The sequence below is a fragment of the Aythya ferina genome, assembly GCF_964211825.1.
Source record: "Aythya ferina genome assembly, chromosome: 18".
Classification (NCBI taxonomy): Eukaryota; Metazoa; Chordata; class Aves; order Anseriformes; family Anatidae; genus Aythya; species Aythya ferina.
The window spans coordinates 3,526,533-3,541,607 of NC_140317.1; the positions used below are offsets into that span (position 1 = coordinate 3,526,533).

The following is a 15,075-nucleotide window of genomic DNA, read 5'->3' on the forward strand; positions in this document are numbered from 1 at the left end:
GCTAATTGCGTGGTTCCGTTTATTTGCCCAATGCAAATCACATCCCGCTCAAACATCACTACGGGGAGCCAGGTTCCTGTTTGTTTTGCTAAACCAGGGCTGAGATTTTGCTGCATCCTCTGTGGTGTGCAGGTGAGGCTGCCCACAGCCGGGGGCTCAGTGGTGCCCAGCGCAGCATCGCCGTGTCCCCAGGGCTGGGGGCAGCTGGGGCTGAGGTGGGGATGGGCCACCAACACTGCCGTGGTTTGTAGGATCCGACCTCCTTGTTCATGAGGGCAGGCCTGCCAAGGTGCCATAAACAGCTGCATCCCCTTCTCCCAGCCCCAAATCTGTCTGTGCTGTGTTGGTGGGTCTGCCCCCCCCAGCCACGCCGCTCCCCTCTGTCCTCAGAGCAGGAGGGCATTTCTTGGGGTGCCCAACTTCCCGATCAGCCCTAATTGAAGCCTAAAGAGATTTTTCAGATTCCCAGGTTTTCGAAGGCAAAATTTGCATATTAATAAGAAGCTGTTCAGACTGATTGGCTTAATGTGTTTGGGGTAAGTATAATTAAATGTCAAGGGAAATATATCATGGGGTAATGAAGCTGAAGCTAATTTATCAAAAAATGAGACCTAGAGAGGGAGACATTCCCAACAATAAACAGTTCCTTAACCTTCCCCTTTAGGTGATGCACTTGAGGCGTATGGTGCTGGCAATCCGTACGGGAGCTGCTTATTGCTTTGGGCTGCAGGGGCCAGGCTGAGCCCTCCAGGGGGGCTCACCAGCAGTGATGGTGGAAGGTGCTGCTGTGGTCCCCCTGGGGAGATGCTGGGGGGCTTTGCATGATGTGCAGGATGCTTGGGAGGACCCGGTGTGCAGCACTTCAGGGGTGCTCTTAGGGAAGAAGAGCAGCCATGAGGTTTTGTTGTACCAGGCTCGGCTTTGCTACTCGGTCACTTAGGCCTTTTTTTTTTTCTTTCTTTTTTTCCTCATCCCTCTGTATTTTGACTCAGTAAGCTTTTCAGAGCACGTGCTATCTCCTGCTCTGTTTACACACGAGGCTCCTACAGACACAGCTTGGCTATGAACAAAAAAAGCAGCCTGCATTCAGAATGGCAAGGCAGGTCCCCAAACAGAGCATTTTACCATCAGACTGGAGGGTGAGGTGCAGGATGACGTCCATGTGGGTCCCTACAAAGGCTGTGACCCTTCTGCATTGTGAGGTGTGGTGGGAGGAGGCGTGGAGCTCCCTTCCCATGGCACAAGAGGCACGCACCTTGCAGCATGCCTCTTGCTTTAGGTGAGGGCTGGGTTCATGGGATTCACTGTCAGCCATGCACTGCCTCCATTCCTATTGTCTCAGTGGGAAAATTCCTCGGTTGGTGTCATCTGGGGCAATCAGCAGGTTGCACAATCACAGAAGCAGAGAGCAGAACCCGTGTCAGCCTTCATCAAGGCACCACATTTAGAGTAACACCAGCACCAAAAAGCCACCAGAACCAGCTGCCACAAGCCTGGATTTAGCCAAGTGAATCCAGCTGGGAAGTGAGGAACCACATCTCATTTGGGAGCTCTGCTGGAAGCATTAGGACATTGTGGGGGTCCCTGCCCTGCTCCTCTGCAGGAATGCTGGTGCTGTGCAGGGCTGGTGAGCAGCTCATGCCTGCAGCTCTGTGCCCTGGCTGCTGCTGCTGTTAAGCTCATGTCAGGAATGTGGGGCTGGAGAGGCTGTGGAAAGGTGGAGAAGTGTATTTGGTCACCACTGGAGGTGCTGGGCACTGGGTGCAGACACGGTGAGGTCGGGCAGGGTCTGGGCTCCCCAGCACAGGGTGTCCCAAACCCGCCCGCTGCCTGCAGGCAGTGCCTGGAGGTGCTGAGCAGGGGCAAGGAGCTCAGGGGGAGGCCGTGGGGAGGCCACCATGGGGAGGCCACTGTTGGTCTGCTCTGCTGCGGGGTGGCCAAAGCAGGAGGTGGCAAAGCCAACAGGAGGAGGCTGCCTCAGCTGGTGCCTGCTGGTGCCCCCATCCCCATAGAAACTGGCGACGTGGGGTGGGGGGCTGTGGCCAAGGGCTGGGGGGCTCGCTCATGGAGCTGCTGGCACCAGGGTATTCCTGCCTGCCAGTGGCACTTTAGCACCACTGGGCTGTGGGAGGTGCCCAGGTGTGTCCCAGATGTGTCCCAGCACGGCCACGTCTCAGGAGCCCCTCAGCATGGGTCCTTCTCCCAGACAGGTGCTGGGCACCAGGATGCTGGCATCACCCCTCAGCACCACTTGAGCAGGGGTTCTGGCCATCACTAATTAATCAGCGCAATTAGGCAGAGGGCTCGTGTGCTGTAATTAGGATCAGCACGTGCCCCGGGGAGCAGTGACAGCACGGGGGAACACCGTGCTGCCGAGCACAGACCCCGCTGCGCGCAGCTGCTCCCTGCCCCTCCACAACCCCTGTGCTCCCCATCAACGTGTGCCTGCAGCTGGGCACAGTGACCCCACGTCCCGAGCCCACCACAACCCTTGGCCAGGTATCACTCCTGCTCCTGCTCTTCCTGAGCAAGTTCACAGTCCTGAGATCAGGACGGAGAGCGTGCACCCGCGGTGTTATCACCCGTGGGCCCTTGCAAACGAGCTGCTCGCTCTGCGCTGCGCCTCTGACGGGTTTCTCAGCTCCCCTGAAGGGAAGCAGGCTTTTCCTGGCACTCAGCTCGGCGCTGGGCTGTCACCCATGGAGGCTGCAGTGACAGCTGAGTGCCCAGCTCCCTGCTTTGGGGGCAGCGAGATGCTTTCTGGAGAGATTTTCTTAAATGCTGAAGTGGTGGCAGGCCTGCAGAGCTGCCAGCGGTGCTCGGCATGCAGCAGGGGTGCAAACCGAGGAAACTGCTTTGTATAAAATAGATTAACATATATTAAAATTATTATAAGTTAAATTAATGTATACATATAATGTATTTTGTATATATAAGTTATTTAATATATTTTTTTCTTTACAAATAAAGCCAAGCCCCTGGTGCAGTGCTTCGGGCACAGGCAGCAGTGCTGCTCCTCGCTATGGACAGCACTTGTGGCTCAGAGCCTCCCTGGACACCTCCAGCTACCAAGTGGTGCTTTCCCTATCCAGGCACTGAAGCAGCCCAGTAGGGTGTGGGACAGACCCCTGGGGCTCCCCACATCCCCGCAGGCTCCACGTTAGGGTGCTGGCTGCACGCTGTGTCAGGCTGGCCTCGTTCCCCTAAACTTGTGTTTTGCTGCAGCTTCCTGTGGCAGGAGCTGTGATTCTGTGACTGGCAAACTGATGAAAATACTTTGCAGCCACAGCTAGTCTCTGTTTGCAAAATCGGGACAGTTGTTAAGTATTTGGTCCTCCAGGCATTAATGAGAAAAAGCAAAGGAGCAGCATGAGAAGGACTTGGCCGAGGCGGTGCCTGCAGTGTCCAGGAGCTACCCCAGTGGCAGCGGTTCTGCTCCAGCACCTTGGAGCGGCTTCTGGAGACGTGAGAGCAGTGCTGGACTTAGCTAAATTCAGCCACCCCTTGGGGATGCCATGCCTGTCCCTCTCCCGCAGCCCAGAGGGATTTTGGGTTCCTCATCCATGATAAGGGAGAGGAGGGGAGGGCAGCAGCGCCGATCAGATGCCACCTGACAGATGCAGCGTGGAAGCAGATGCTGCCGGCTGCAGATGTAACGAGATACAGAAATACCGAGGCTTGCTCAAACAAACGCCGGCACCACCGAACGGACGAGCTCTGGAGCTGCCACTGCTGCTGACAGCAAGCACCGCGCGGTCTGAGCCACTGAGGGAGCATCTCAGCCGGGCAGGAGGCTGAGCAAAGCCACATGCCGTGCACCCCGCCTGCTGGTCCTGCTGCCCCCTGCCATGGACAGGGCATGGGGAAGGTGCCCGTGCCGCACCCGCCCCCCAGGTCTGGTTCTGGGGACGTAGAAGTGCAGAGGAAGTGGGAACCTTGGGGCCCTTTCATCTAAGTATGGGTCAGCACAACCAGACACTGGCGTTATGCATTGATATCCCCTCCGGAATATCGGGGAGAATAAATCTGTGCCCTGGGAGGTCCCCGTTTGACACTGCTGGCAGCTGGGGCTGGGGTTTTGTCCTACAGAGCAGCGCCTGGCTTCCCTTGCTCCTTAGGGATGCCGCTGATTATTTATCAAACTCCTTTCAGCTTTCCTTAGGGATGCCTCTGATTATTTACCAAACTCTTTTCAGCTTCCTCACTCCCACAGTTTTTTTCTGGGCACCTTTTTTGCACTACCAGATTCCTGGAGTAGGTCTTTCCACATATGGACTTCCCCTGACTTCTAAAGGAAGGCCAAGGAGGAGGCCCCCATAACTCAGCTGTGCCCTCGCTGCCCAACAAAGCCGTGTCAGAGCCTTGCTGGAGCTGTCAGACCGAACAGGAAGGCCAGGAAGCCTGCTCGCTTTAGGCCCTGCGTTTTCATTTATTTATACATGCACACTACTGTTACGTTGTCACTCCTGCCAGAGCATCTTTCTTTTCAATCTCCTGTAGGGGCTGCAATGGCACCCCTGGGAGCATGGGCCTGAGGGTGGGGAAAGACAATCGCGTGCGATCGCAGGGTTGGGGTTATTTTTTTAGAAATTTCTGCTGCAGAAATGCTTAACGTGCTTTGGAAGAGGAAGGGGAATGGGATGGGAAGGAAGAGGAAACAAAAGGCTGGTGGCTGTAGTAGCACAGAGAGGAGTGTGCACCACTCTGGGGCGTGATGCTCACCATGCCTCAGTTTCCCCACCCTCCTCGTCCAATGGCTTTGGGCCAGAGCAGGCTCTGTGCTTCCCCCTGGGCTGCCGGCTGTGCTACAGCCTCACATCCACGTCCCTGCTGCGTCTGGCCCCATCCTGGCGTCAGGAATTGTGTCAGCATTTCTGTGTAGAGGTGAGAGGTGAAATTAGCTGCTCAGGGTGATTTTCCCTCTCTGATCTGTTCTGCACAGCATCCTTGCCAGCTTCTTAAGACTTGGCGTAGAGCTGGCAGCACACTTGTGGCAGAGATCTCCAGCAGGGACTGACAAATAGCAGTGCCCAGCTTGGGCTCTGCTTGGCTTTTTGGGTGCTTTGTTTTTCAGATCCTTGGCTTTTGGGGCACTCCAAAACCCACCCAAACCATGGCCGTTGAACCAGGAGCACACCCAGCCTGCGGAGGCTTGAAGCTGGACATGGTGCCAAGCAGGGCAGTGTTACAATGGGCTGGGGAGGGGACCAGGGCTGTGGCACAATACAGTGGGGTCGGGGTGCTCGTTCTGCCCCTTCTCTCTCCAAGCAGGGTTCAGCAGTGCACGGCATGGGTTTGGGCTGGCCATGTATCAGGAGTGCGCACAGAAACCTCCCAGGGCTCCTCGGGTGCCCTAAAAGCTGCTGGGGGGCTTCTCTTCCCCCTCCCCAGTTCCTTTGCCTGCACCCACTGACTGGAGCAGCAGCTTAGGCCAGCGCAAGGTGGAAAATGCACCTGGAGGCTGGAGCCAGGTGCTCCTGCCCTGGGGAGGGCATCTCGGGTACAGGGGGTGAGCGATGCCCGTGCATCCACCGTGTCTCACCACCTGCTGCAAGCTGCAGGCTGTGCAGTGCAGAGCCTGGGCTGCACTCACCGGAGGTTTCACGGTTTGGGGAGCTGTCGGGGAACTCAGTTGTGTAAGGATGGAGCCCGATGCAGCACTGTGGTTTCGTGACATGAAGCGGTGCTTTATTCCCCAGAACCAGGCTCCTGTAGGGGCTCAAGATCAGGTGCTGGCTCCGCGGACTCTGATCTCTGTGTCTGGGGTCAAGCCAACACCCCGCTTGGAAACACCCCTGGGATATGTATGAAGCCAAGATTTTGGACCATTACACAGTCAATAAAGATATATAAACCATAATAAACATGACATCAAAGGCCAGTTCCCACACCAGGAGTGCCTGAGGGCTGGGGGCCAGTTACTGGGATGTCCTGATGTGACCCCAGCATGAAGGTGTCGATGTTAAGGCCTTGCACAGGGGCTGCACCAGCAGGAAACCCGGTGCTGGGACCAGTAACCACTGGTGCTCAGCCCTGTGCAGCATCACCAACACCATGCCTGTGCTTTTCCCCCTCAAGCCAGGCGCTACAGCAGTTGCAAGGGAAAAATCCCAAATCCCCAAAGCGAAAGGACATCTCTGTCCGATGGAGACCTTTGGGGTGGGGAAGGGGCTGCAGTCCCAGCTCTGCCTCCTGTTTTGGTGGGACACAGCCACGGCCACCTCGGGCAGTGCTGCTGGGGGCACGGCACGGCCCAGCAAAGGGCCAACCGTGAATACGCACGCAAATCCCAAATACTCCCTTTGAGGAGAGTCTTCCTCTCCTATTAAGTAATTAAATAAAGCCCCGAGCTCTACTAAAATTAAAATAACAGAATCCATTTATTCTGGCAGGGCCCACTGGTGGCTGTTCTTGCCAAAAACATTTTTGTGGTTCTTGTCTTTTCAAGTGGCTCTTTTGCAATAAAACCCAGATGCCATTAGTCCAGGGAGGCCTCCAGGCAACTGTTTACGTCCATGAAAGATGCCCTTTGTAATTAATTAATCTCCCAAACGCTGTGGCAGCACATTCCCGGTGGCTCCTGGCGTGTCCCTGCCCGCCGACCTGGCAGCGGAGGTGTGGGCTCGTTCCTGCACTGAAGGAAGCCTTTGTGCTGTGGCCTCCCCACAGAAGGGGTTAACCTGCTCCTTGGGGAGGTGCAGCAGAGATTTCAACGCTTACCAACACACGCAGAGTTCGGGTGCCTTCCCGCTGCTAGGGCTCCTTGCTCCACGGCACAGTGCATGCAAGGGGCTGGGGATGGAGCTGGGCACCGGGCACCCCAGGGATCCCTCCCTGTGGACGTCCCTTCCAGTTTTAGTAGCTCCTCATGGTACAGCAGATACAGATGGAATGGAGGGAGAGACACAATCTTCTCATCAACTTCATTCCCACTAAAATGTAGCTCAAAATCCAGATGCTTTCCCTTTTGCCTCAGGTCACTACAGTCCCCTGGTTCCCTTTCCCCTGTGCTTGCCCCGCTGAGCCCCTGCTGCACCCCCTGAGCCCAGGGCCCTGGGGACGCACACTGTCCCTTGCTGCAAGCCAGGGGCTGGTGCAGGTGCTTGTTGGGCCCAGAAGCCCACAGATTGCCTCACCTGGCCTGACCACAGCCAGCCAGCCCAGCACCTTTGCCAAAGTGGCCAACAATGTTGGGTATTAAAAAAGTCAGTAATTTGCAGAGGTCCTTCTGCCATCTCTGCCCCGCTGAGTGTGACCAGGGCTGGGGACACCCCAAGGCTGCAGTGACTGTGGGGCTCTCACATTTTGGTGCCACCAACTGATTTCATCCACCAGAAATGTGACCAAGCCGTCTCTGAACCATTTACACTCCGGTCTGTGCAACGCTGGATGATGTTAAATCCCACCACAGAACTACGTCTCTCCTTAGCAAAAGTCTCCCCAGTGCCAGTTCTGAATTCATCCACACCCCTATTGCCCAAAGTGCCTTTGTGTCTTCAGGTCTTTTAGGAAGAGACAGCTCCTGTACCCCTCAGCTTGTTTCTTCTCCAGCCTAAATGTCCCTAATTCACGGAGTTTCCCCCCAGAAACCCTCAGCAGCAAACAGCAAATGTTTGGCTTCTCTAGGACCATGTCCCTACTCAGCCTCTGTGTAACACGGCTTCAAACAGAAAGAATTGCTCTAGGGTCGGTCCTCGCTGCCTCATTTGTAACAGAACGACTCAGCCTGGGGTTTGGTTGTTATTGGTGCTTTTAGCAATTGCTGCCTTTGCATTGTTGCTTTTTTGATAGATGGGTTTAATTTTGCTGGCATATTGCACAGGTTTGCAAACCAGACGTTGCTGCCCGAGACGGTCCCAGGCGTCACAGCCACAGAGAGGGGTCGGGGTGAGGGGGACACGGGGACCCGCTCCAGCGGACACAGGGCCACAACTGCCATCAGAACCACTGGGAGGGGACGCGCTGCGGACAGGAGAAGTGCTGGGAGGTGGGATGGTGCAACCAAAGGACCCGCTGGCACTTTGCAGATATTGGCTCCCATTTTGGGGTGATAACGGGGTGAGGCAAGTCTGAGGGATCTGCCGTTGTGTGTCCGTGCAGCAGGTGAGGAGCAGCACGGAGAGGAGATGGAGCTCCCAGGAGGAGCTGATGGCTCAGGTGACACCTTTCAGGCTTGCCTTGTTGAGCACAGGGGTTATCTGGTGGCCAGATCCTGCAGTCCTTCACCAAATCGCACCCAATTGCCAGCTCAGAAAAGCTTTGAATTCTCAAGGGGCCCCTTGCCTGAGCCCACCCCCAGAGCTGCCCAGCTCAGCCTGCCGTGTAGGATTTCTTTGGGTGGAAGGAGGAAATTGCTGAGGTCGGGGGGCTGATACTGCACATTTTTACGTGACGTCAGCTTGCTGCCACCTTGAAAATACCAAAAGATGGAGTCTTACACCCTTTCCGTTGAAAAATTCCTCATGCCCTGCAGGAAGGGAGAGTTGTTACTCAAGAAATTCTCTGTTATTCTGGGGAATTTAAGCCAATGTGCAGGAAACCCCAGCGTGGGCAGGCAGGAATTTAAAGGGGTAGGATGTTAGGAGTGTGGAGGTTTGCTCTGTTCTGCCAGCGTCAGGGCAAGAAGACAGGTGGGGTCCGCCTCAAGAAGCCCCTTAGAGGTCTTAAATCACAGAATTAGGTCTAATTTCTGGTGTGTGCTGATGCTTTGCTGAGTTGGAGCATTATGGGCCTGAAGTCAGCTGGGCTGGGGGTGTGAGGCACGGGGACATCCTGGCCGTGGCACCTGGAACCCCCCCTAGAGCACTGCCTGTGCCCAGGTGCATTCAGCCCTAAGGTGTTCCTCTGTCGCTCTCTCTCAGGGACCTCATGCCCAGGACCCTGGAGGGGCAGATCACCATGGAGAAGACCCCCAGCTACTTCGTCACCAAGGAGGCCCCGGCCCGCATCTCCTCCATGTCCAAGGGCACGAAGCTCATCGTGGTGGTGCGGGACCCCGTGACCAGAGCCATCTCGGACTACACCCAGACGCTCTCCAAGAAGCCCGATATCCCCACCTTTGAGAGCCTGACCTTCAAAAACAGGACTACGGGCCTGATCGACACCTCGTGGAGCGCCATCCAGATCGGCATCTACGCCAAGCACCTGGAGAACTGGCTCCTCTACTTCCCCATCGGGCAGATCCTCTTCGTCAGCGGGGAGAGGCTGATCAGCGACCCCGCGGGGGAGCTGGGCAGGGTCCAGGACTTTCTGGGCCTCAAGAGGATCATCACCGACAAACACTTCTACTTCAACAAAACCAAGGGCTTCCCCTGCCTGAAGAAGGCGGAGGGCAGCAGCAAACCCCACTGCCTGGGGAAAACGAAAGGCAGGACCCACCCCGACATCGACCAGGAGGTGGTGCAGAGGCTGCGGGACTTCTACCGGCCTTTCAACATGAAGTTCTACCAGATGACGGGGCAGGACTTCGGCTGGGACTGAGGCTGAAAAAAAAATAATTTAAGAAAAGGAAAATATAATATAATATATATTTTTTTTACATATCAGTAGAAAGGGGGAAAATACAGAAAAAAAAAATAGTTGTGCTGAAACATGATTCATTCTGATTTATTTTTTTTTCTTTTGACACTGCCTTGGTTTCTTTCTTCTCCAGAGGGGCGGTGATGTGTCCCACCACAGAAGGAGGCTGTGAACTGCAACCTGGTCCTGTTGACATCCCTGAGGCTTGGTTGCTTCCTTCAGTGGGCCCGAGGGTTTGCACTGGCTCTGTTAAAAAACAAAAAGCATTCAGGTGCAAAATTTTTCCATGTCTGCAGGTCCACCCTCAGAGGTGAGCGGGGTGCATGTGGGAGCTCAGAGCCTGGCACATCAGCCAGGTTTTGGCTTGCAAACACCATTTTAGACCAGACCTTGTCACACTTGACAATGAAAAAATGGCGACGTAATATTTAATTTGGTTTTCAAAACCTTACCTTAGGATATTTTTATTGTATGAAACCTTTGAGAATTTTTCATTTATCCAAATTTTGTTTGACTGTTGCTCCTCCACTAAATCAACCTCTTTTCATCAACCAAACTTATTTTTCATCGTATAGGAGCCAAAACCAATGTTCCTTCGGTTTGTTTTGACAAAAATATTTGGTCACCAAAAGTGTAATAAAACTAATGATTCTTTTGACTTTCCGATGCAAAGTGCCAGGTAGTCAAAAGACCTCATTCACGGGAGCTGGCTCCAAACCTGCGCTCCCCATCCCCAGGAATGTGCACCCCTCACACCAGGCTGACCACAGAGCGCTTCTCCCAGTGGGGCCCATCTGAAGGGAGCTGGGTGATGGGCAGGGAAGGGTCCACACTGAGATGATGCTCATGGTCCATCTCTCTCGGAGGTGACGGGAGACCTGCCATCCCACCACTCGTATGCAGGAAACAAGTTTACCGTGTCTGGCGGATGATATTTAAGCCATAATGAAGAATGCGCTGGGTTGGGTCAGTCTGAAAAGAAAAATGGTGGGGAAAGGGTTGTTTGGGAAAAAAATGAACAAAAATCACATCCAGAAACGGGGGAGAATGAGGAGAGGTAGATGGGATGGAAGGTTAATTGTCCTTTCCTAAAGGAGAACCGAGGGGGAAGCAGGAAGAAGAGCACTGACTGTGCAGGGCTTTAAAAACTGTCAGGCAAAACAAATCTTCTGTTTGGTATAACCAGGAGCTTTAAATTCCTTTCTTTGATCATTATCACCTTTTTTTTTGCCAGCAGAAATGGCTCAGAGACAAAAATCTATTAGTGAAGCAGGATCTTGTATTACCGCGGGCTCCTTATCTGCTGCCTCTTTATCTTCAGCATTTGCTGGACTAGAGGAGCACCCAATTATTTCTTGGTGCTGTGTAACAACACAATTATGTTCCCTCGTTTAACTTTAAAAAGCCACTGATGGGGTAGAGCAGACTAAGTGGGGATCAGCTGGTAAATCTGGTGAGGAAGAAGCCTGGGGTCCCTGCCCACAGGCTGCTGGCACACCAGGCAACATCTTAATGCAATCACAGCAGAGATTTCAAGGAGCCCGAGGAGTACTGTAGGATAACCAGGTCTAAGACACAGAGGATGTATCAGAAAATGCCATTCAACCCAAAAGAGTCATTTCCACCTTGGCTGTCCACCTTCATGGGTTAGGAAAACAACTGAGGGCCAGGACAACCTCGTGGCAGCCACTGCCACCACACGTGATGAGCCACAGCCCCTCCTGGCTGCCTGGAGCCTTCCCTTCCCTCCCATCCCTCTGCTCCTGGGACACCACTGTACTGTCCCTGAGACACAAACCCATCTGGTTTTGCACAAAACCTTCCCACCAACCCTTCCCAGCCTTTGCCACCCCTTCCCACCATCCTTGGCCAAGGCACAAGGCTGGAGGCTTTCCAAGCTGAACACAAGAGTCAAGCAGGTAGCTCCTGTGGTGTTTCAAGGAGGCTTGGGGTTGGCTAATCTGCACAGGCTTTTGACAAGTATAAATATCACTTGAGTATGATTTTAAAAAATCAATATAATTATATTGCCACTGTCTCTCATATGGTCACATTTAGACTAGTATAAAGCTGCTTTATAGTGCCTCAGATTGTTCTTCCCACATTGAGCTAGCTCTAGGGATGCAAAGCACCTTCCTACAAATGAGATTCTGCAACTGCCACCAAATCACTGCCATTAAACCCAGATAGTTTCGGTGTGTACACAGGCCCAACTATCACACGTGCCTTTAAAACACTGCCCAGCACACTGAACTCAACTCCATGGGCACACCTTCCCAAAAACGCTCTGATGCTTTACTTCCATTAATTTCTGAGGCTTTGACTCCCTCGATGCACACCTAGTAAAACTATTTGGGGATCAGAGGCTGTAACTGATTTTTTTGATCTGGGCCCTAAGTATTTTTGAAAATCCCTCCACGTATGAACAATGGCTTTTAAAAAGAGGTCATGCAATCAAATCCCTTTGAACTCTAATAACATTTAAGCCTCTAAACTCTTCAGGCTTATTTTAAAATCCAGCCATGAAGTTTAGATTATTTTAACCTAAGAAGAATTGGAAGTAAACTGTCAAAACCTGCAGCCCTCCTAGGCCCACAGGATCGAGCATCTGTACTAGGAGGAGAAAGCAAAAGCAGCTATAAATAAAAATGAAAGTGACCTATAGTGTGCTTTTTTTAAAAAAAAAAAAAAAAAAAAAAAAAAGGCAGAAAAATCAATACATTAATGATAAGAAGCTAATCAGGTATACTTAAGTCCTTCTGGTTTCAATAATCCAGCGTGCCAGCAGGCACTGATAAAGCTTACGCTTATTATACACCACGTAACACTTGGATTTTTAGAACATTTGTTTTAAAAGCAAAGAAAGCCATAAAACACCCTGAATGTTTCAGTCAGCTTGGGTTTTCCTTTGCCAGTGCAGTTTGGCAGGATGCATCCCAGCCTTTGCTGCGGCTCCTGGTGCTGGGATTTTGGGAAGGGTGAGGACGGGCTGTGGCCACGTCGCAGTGAGCAGTGTTCATGCTGCGAACGTCATAGACTCCCACCAAAAAGCTGCCACCTGAGAATTTATACAGCTAAAAGGAATATAAAGGCCAATATGCCATGAAGATCAGTACAGGAGGCTCCTCCAAGTGGTATTTGGGGTGGGCTCTGGGGTGCAAAGCCCAATGGCCAGCACATTTGTTGATGCCAACCTGCACTTCATGGTCTTGATGCTCATCCTTCTTAGCCTCCTCGGTTCTCTCGCACACACACTAGCAGATACGATGTTCGGTCTCCCGATCTGGGGAAAAAAATGCCCACTTTCTTAACCATTAAAAAAAATTCTTGTTCATATATAATGGTTTCTGGGTTTTCTCTCCTCCCTCCCCTCTGCTCTGTGATACTGTCATCTTTCTCCCTTTGGTGCTATTTCAGTATGAAACAGACTGATTTTAATTTAATTTAAGAATGAAAAAGCACACATTTAATAAAGTTTACGGGTACTGAGAGGCTGTGCTCTCTTTTTGCTGGCGGCAGCAACCTGGAAAGAGTGGGGAGGTTTGTGAAAAGAGGGGAAAACACAGAATCAGCCACTCACGTCAGGTCCAGCTTGCAAAACCGATTGAGCTGGGGGGGCTCTGCCTGGCTTGAACTCCCCAGCTCAGCTCCCGGCCTTGTTGGCATTGTTTCCCCAGCTTTATCTTGCACTTCAGGCTTCTCCGTGTCTTACTACTGCCTTGAGACAGCCAAACACCTTGAGAAGTCAGGTCCTCGCAGCTCTCCCTGCCGTTTCCCCTTAGCCTGCCATGTCCACGGTGCTTTGGCACCAGCTTTGCCGAATTCCTGCTCCCCCCGACCCCGCCGAGGAGCGGCCCCGGCTCACGCCACGCGAAACCCAAGGTGGAAGCAATGCACCAAGAAATACACACGGCACGGCAGCCCCCGTAGATCGGGTTTTCTGTGTGGTCAAGGAAAGCGATATTCTATTTACTTTTTTAGATGTATAAACAGATTAAGTCCCAGGGAAAATACACTCCCAAACTTCATAATATTTTATTAAACCGACGAAGTTTAATATAATCTTTTGGCTTCCAGAGAAAAATGTTCCATTTCTTTTCTGAGCACCTTTGATTTTATTTTCTTTTAATTACTGTTATCCGGAGTTAACAATGTGGGTTTTGCACTCCACCCAGCCAGGACTATCCAGATTAGAAGTGGGGAATTTTGCTGAAATACAGAAATGTCTATGCGGTGGTAAGGAGTCAGCGACGCCTGGGTGGAAAACTCTGGGAAAGCCAATGTGTAGAATGAATTCCCCTTAGCCAGGCAATAACAAGGCTGCATTCCTCCATCCACAGCACTTATTACCTAAGACATTGGCCAGCAACGTTCCTGAAAAAAAAAAATAAATCAGACCTCCTTCATCTTAGTGCCTGTCCTCACCACTGCTCGGCGGCTGGAGCACGGCTCCTGCTTGCTCCATCGTGCAGGCAGCACGGCTCACTGCTCCGTGGGGAAAACCCTCCTAAATTCAGCTCTGACGCTGTGCTCCAGCTCAGCATGACTCGCTGGGACCACCCTTGGGTGCACTACCCAGCCGGGTGCTCAGCCCGGGACCTTCAAGGAGCCCAACGAGCCAGCAGCACCCTATGGATGGGACGAAGGGGCTGGAAGCCAGCAGAGCTTTCAGAAAAGACTCAGCACCTGCCTTTCAGCATCATTAAATACTACTAATAATGGTAATAATCATCTGATGGGTCTTAGGACAACTGGGTGATTTCTGGAGGGCGAAGTTGCTGCTTGGAGCATTACCTGAGGTTGTTCGCACAGCAGAGGAACTTTAAAAGCAGCTTATCAGCCACAAGTACATGTTCCCGTGCCAAACTTCCTTGCTATTTCCTCTCTACAGCAGTCGCAGGCCCTAATTTGTGGGCCTCGTTAGAAGAACGAAGCAAGTTATCCAAGAAATACATTTGATGTCACTGAAGAGCTGCCCCACGGCCACGTATGAGCCCTCCCAAGCCTCCTGCCCCTGCCCAGAAGCCCAGGCTGGTGTTACAGCTGCTGATATTTTGTCGGGAAGCTTAAAACCTGCAACCAGAGCACTCCCGTTGGTAGAAGGTCCTTCTTCACCCACACCCAGCACCTGGCCTCCGTGGTTTCCTCCATCAGCGCCGGGTAACGGTGGTGTTTTAGACAGGATTAGCCCTGCTCGGTCACAGTTTCTTCAGCTCATTCCTTTTGTTCTTTCACCAACAGCTGTGATTTAGGGCATGTGAGCAACATCTGAAGGAAATGACTGAAAGGTATCGGCTGGGGAGCACTTACCTCCCCGCGTACGGGGCTTATGGAGCAGAATCAATACATTTTCTATCCTGCTCGCTGCCAGAGACCCCCTACGGCGGGGCACGGAAGGGAAGGCAGCCGAGTAAAACAATTCTCCTGAGAAGGACAAGTTTAGGAGCACAGAGGAGCGGGGCTGAATGCACTGCATCGACCGGGCAGACGCAGTCACTGAGCTAATTCCTGGCCTCTCTGCACGTCCCAGGGGTCCTGGGGCAGCCAGCTTCGAGG

General features: G+C 52.7%; 2 protein-coding genes across 2 annotated transcripts in view; one reads left to right on the plus strand and one right to left on the minus strand.

Annotated features, from left to right (window-relative positions):
- The window catches only part of HS3ST3A1 (heparan sulfate-glucosamine 3-sulfotransferase 3A1), a 29,982-nt gene extending 17,122 nt beyond the window's left edge, over nt 1-12,860 (plus strand). The window contains exon 2 of the mRNA XM_084492028.1: nt 8,862-12,860. Coding sequence (XP_084348154.1) covers nt 8,862-9,480 — 619 coding nt within the window. The 3' untranslated portion in view covers nt 9,481-12,860. The remainder of the gene's footprint in view (nt 1-8,861) is intronic.
- The window catches only part of LOC311420789 (uncharacterized protein), a 177,451-nt gene continuing 172,084 nt past the window's right edge, over nt 9,709-15,075 (minus strand). Inside the window, exons 16-17 of the mRNA XM_084492030.1 lie at nt 10,436-10,491; nt 9,709-9,765 (exon numbers count right to left, since the gene is read on the minus strand). The gene's annotated coding sequence lies outside the window, so the exon portion shown is untranslated. The remainder of the gene's footprint in view (nt 9,766-10,435; nt 10,492-15,075) is intronic.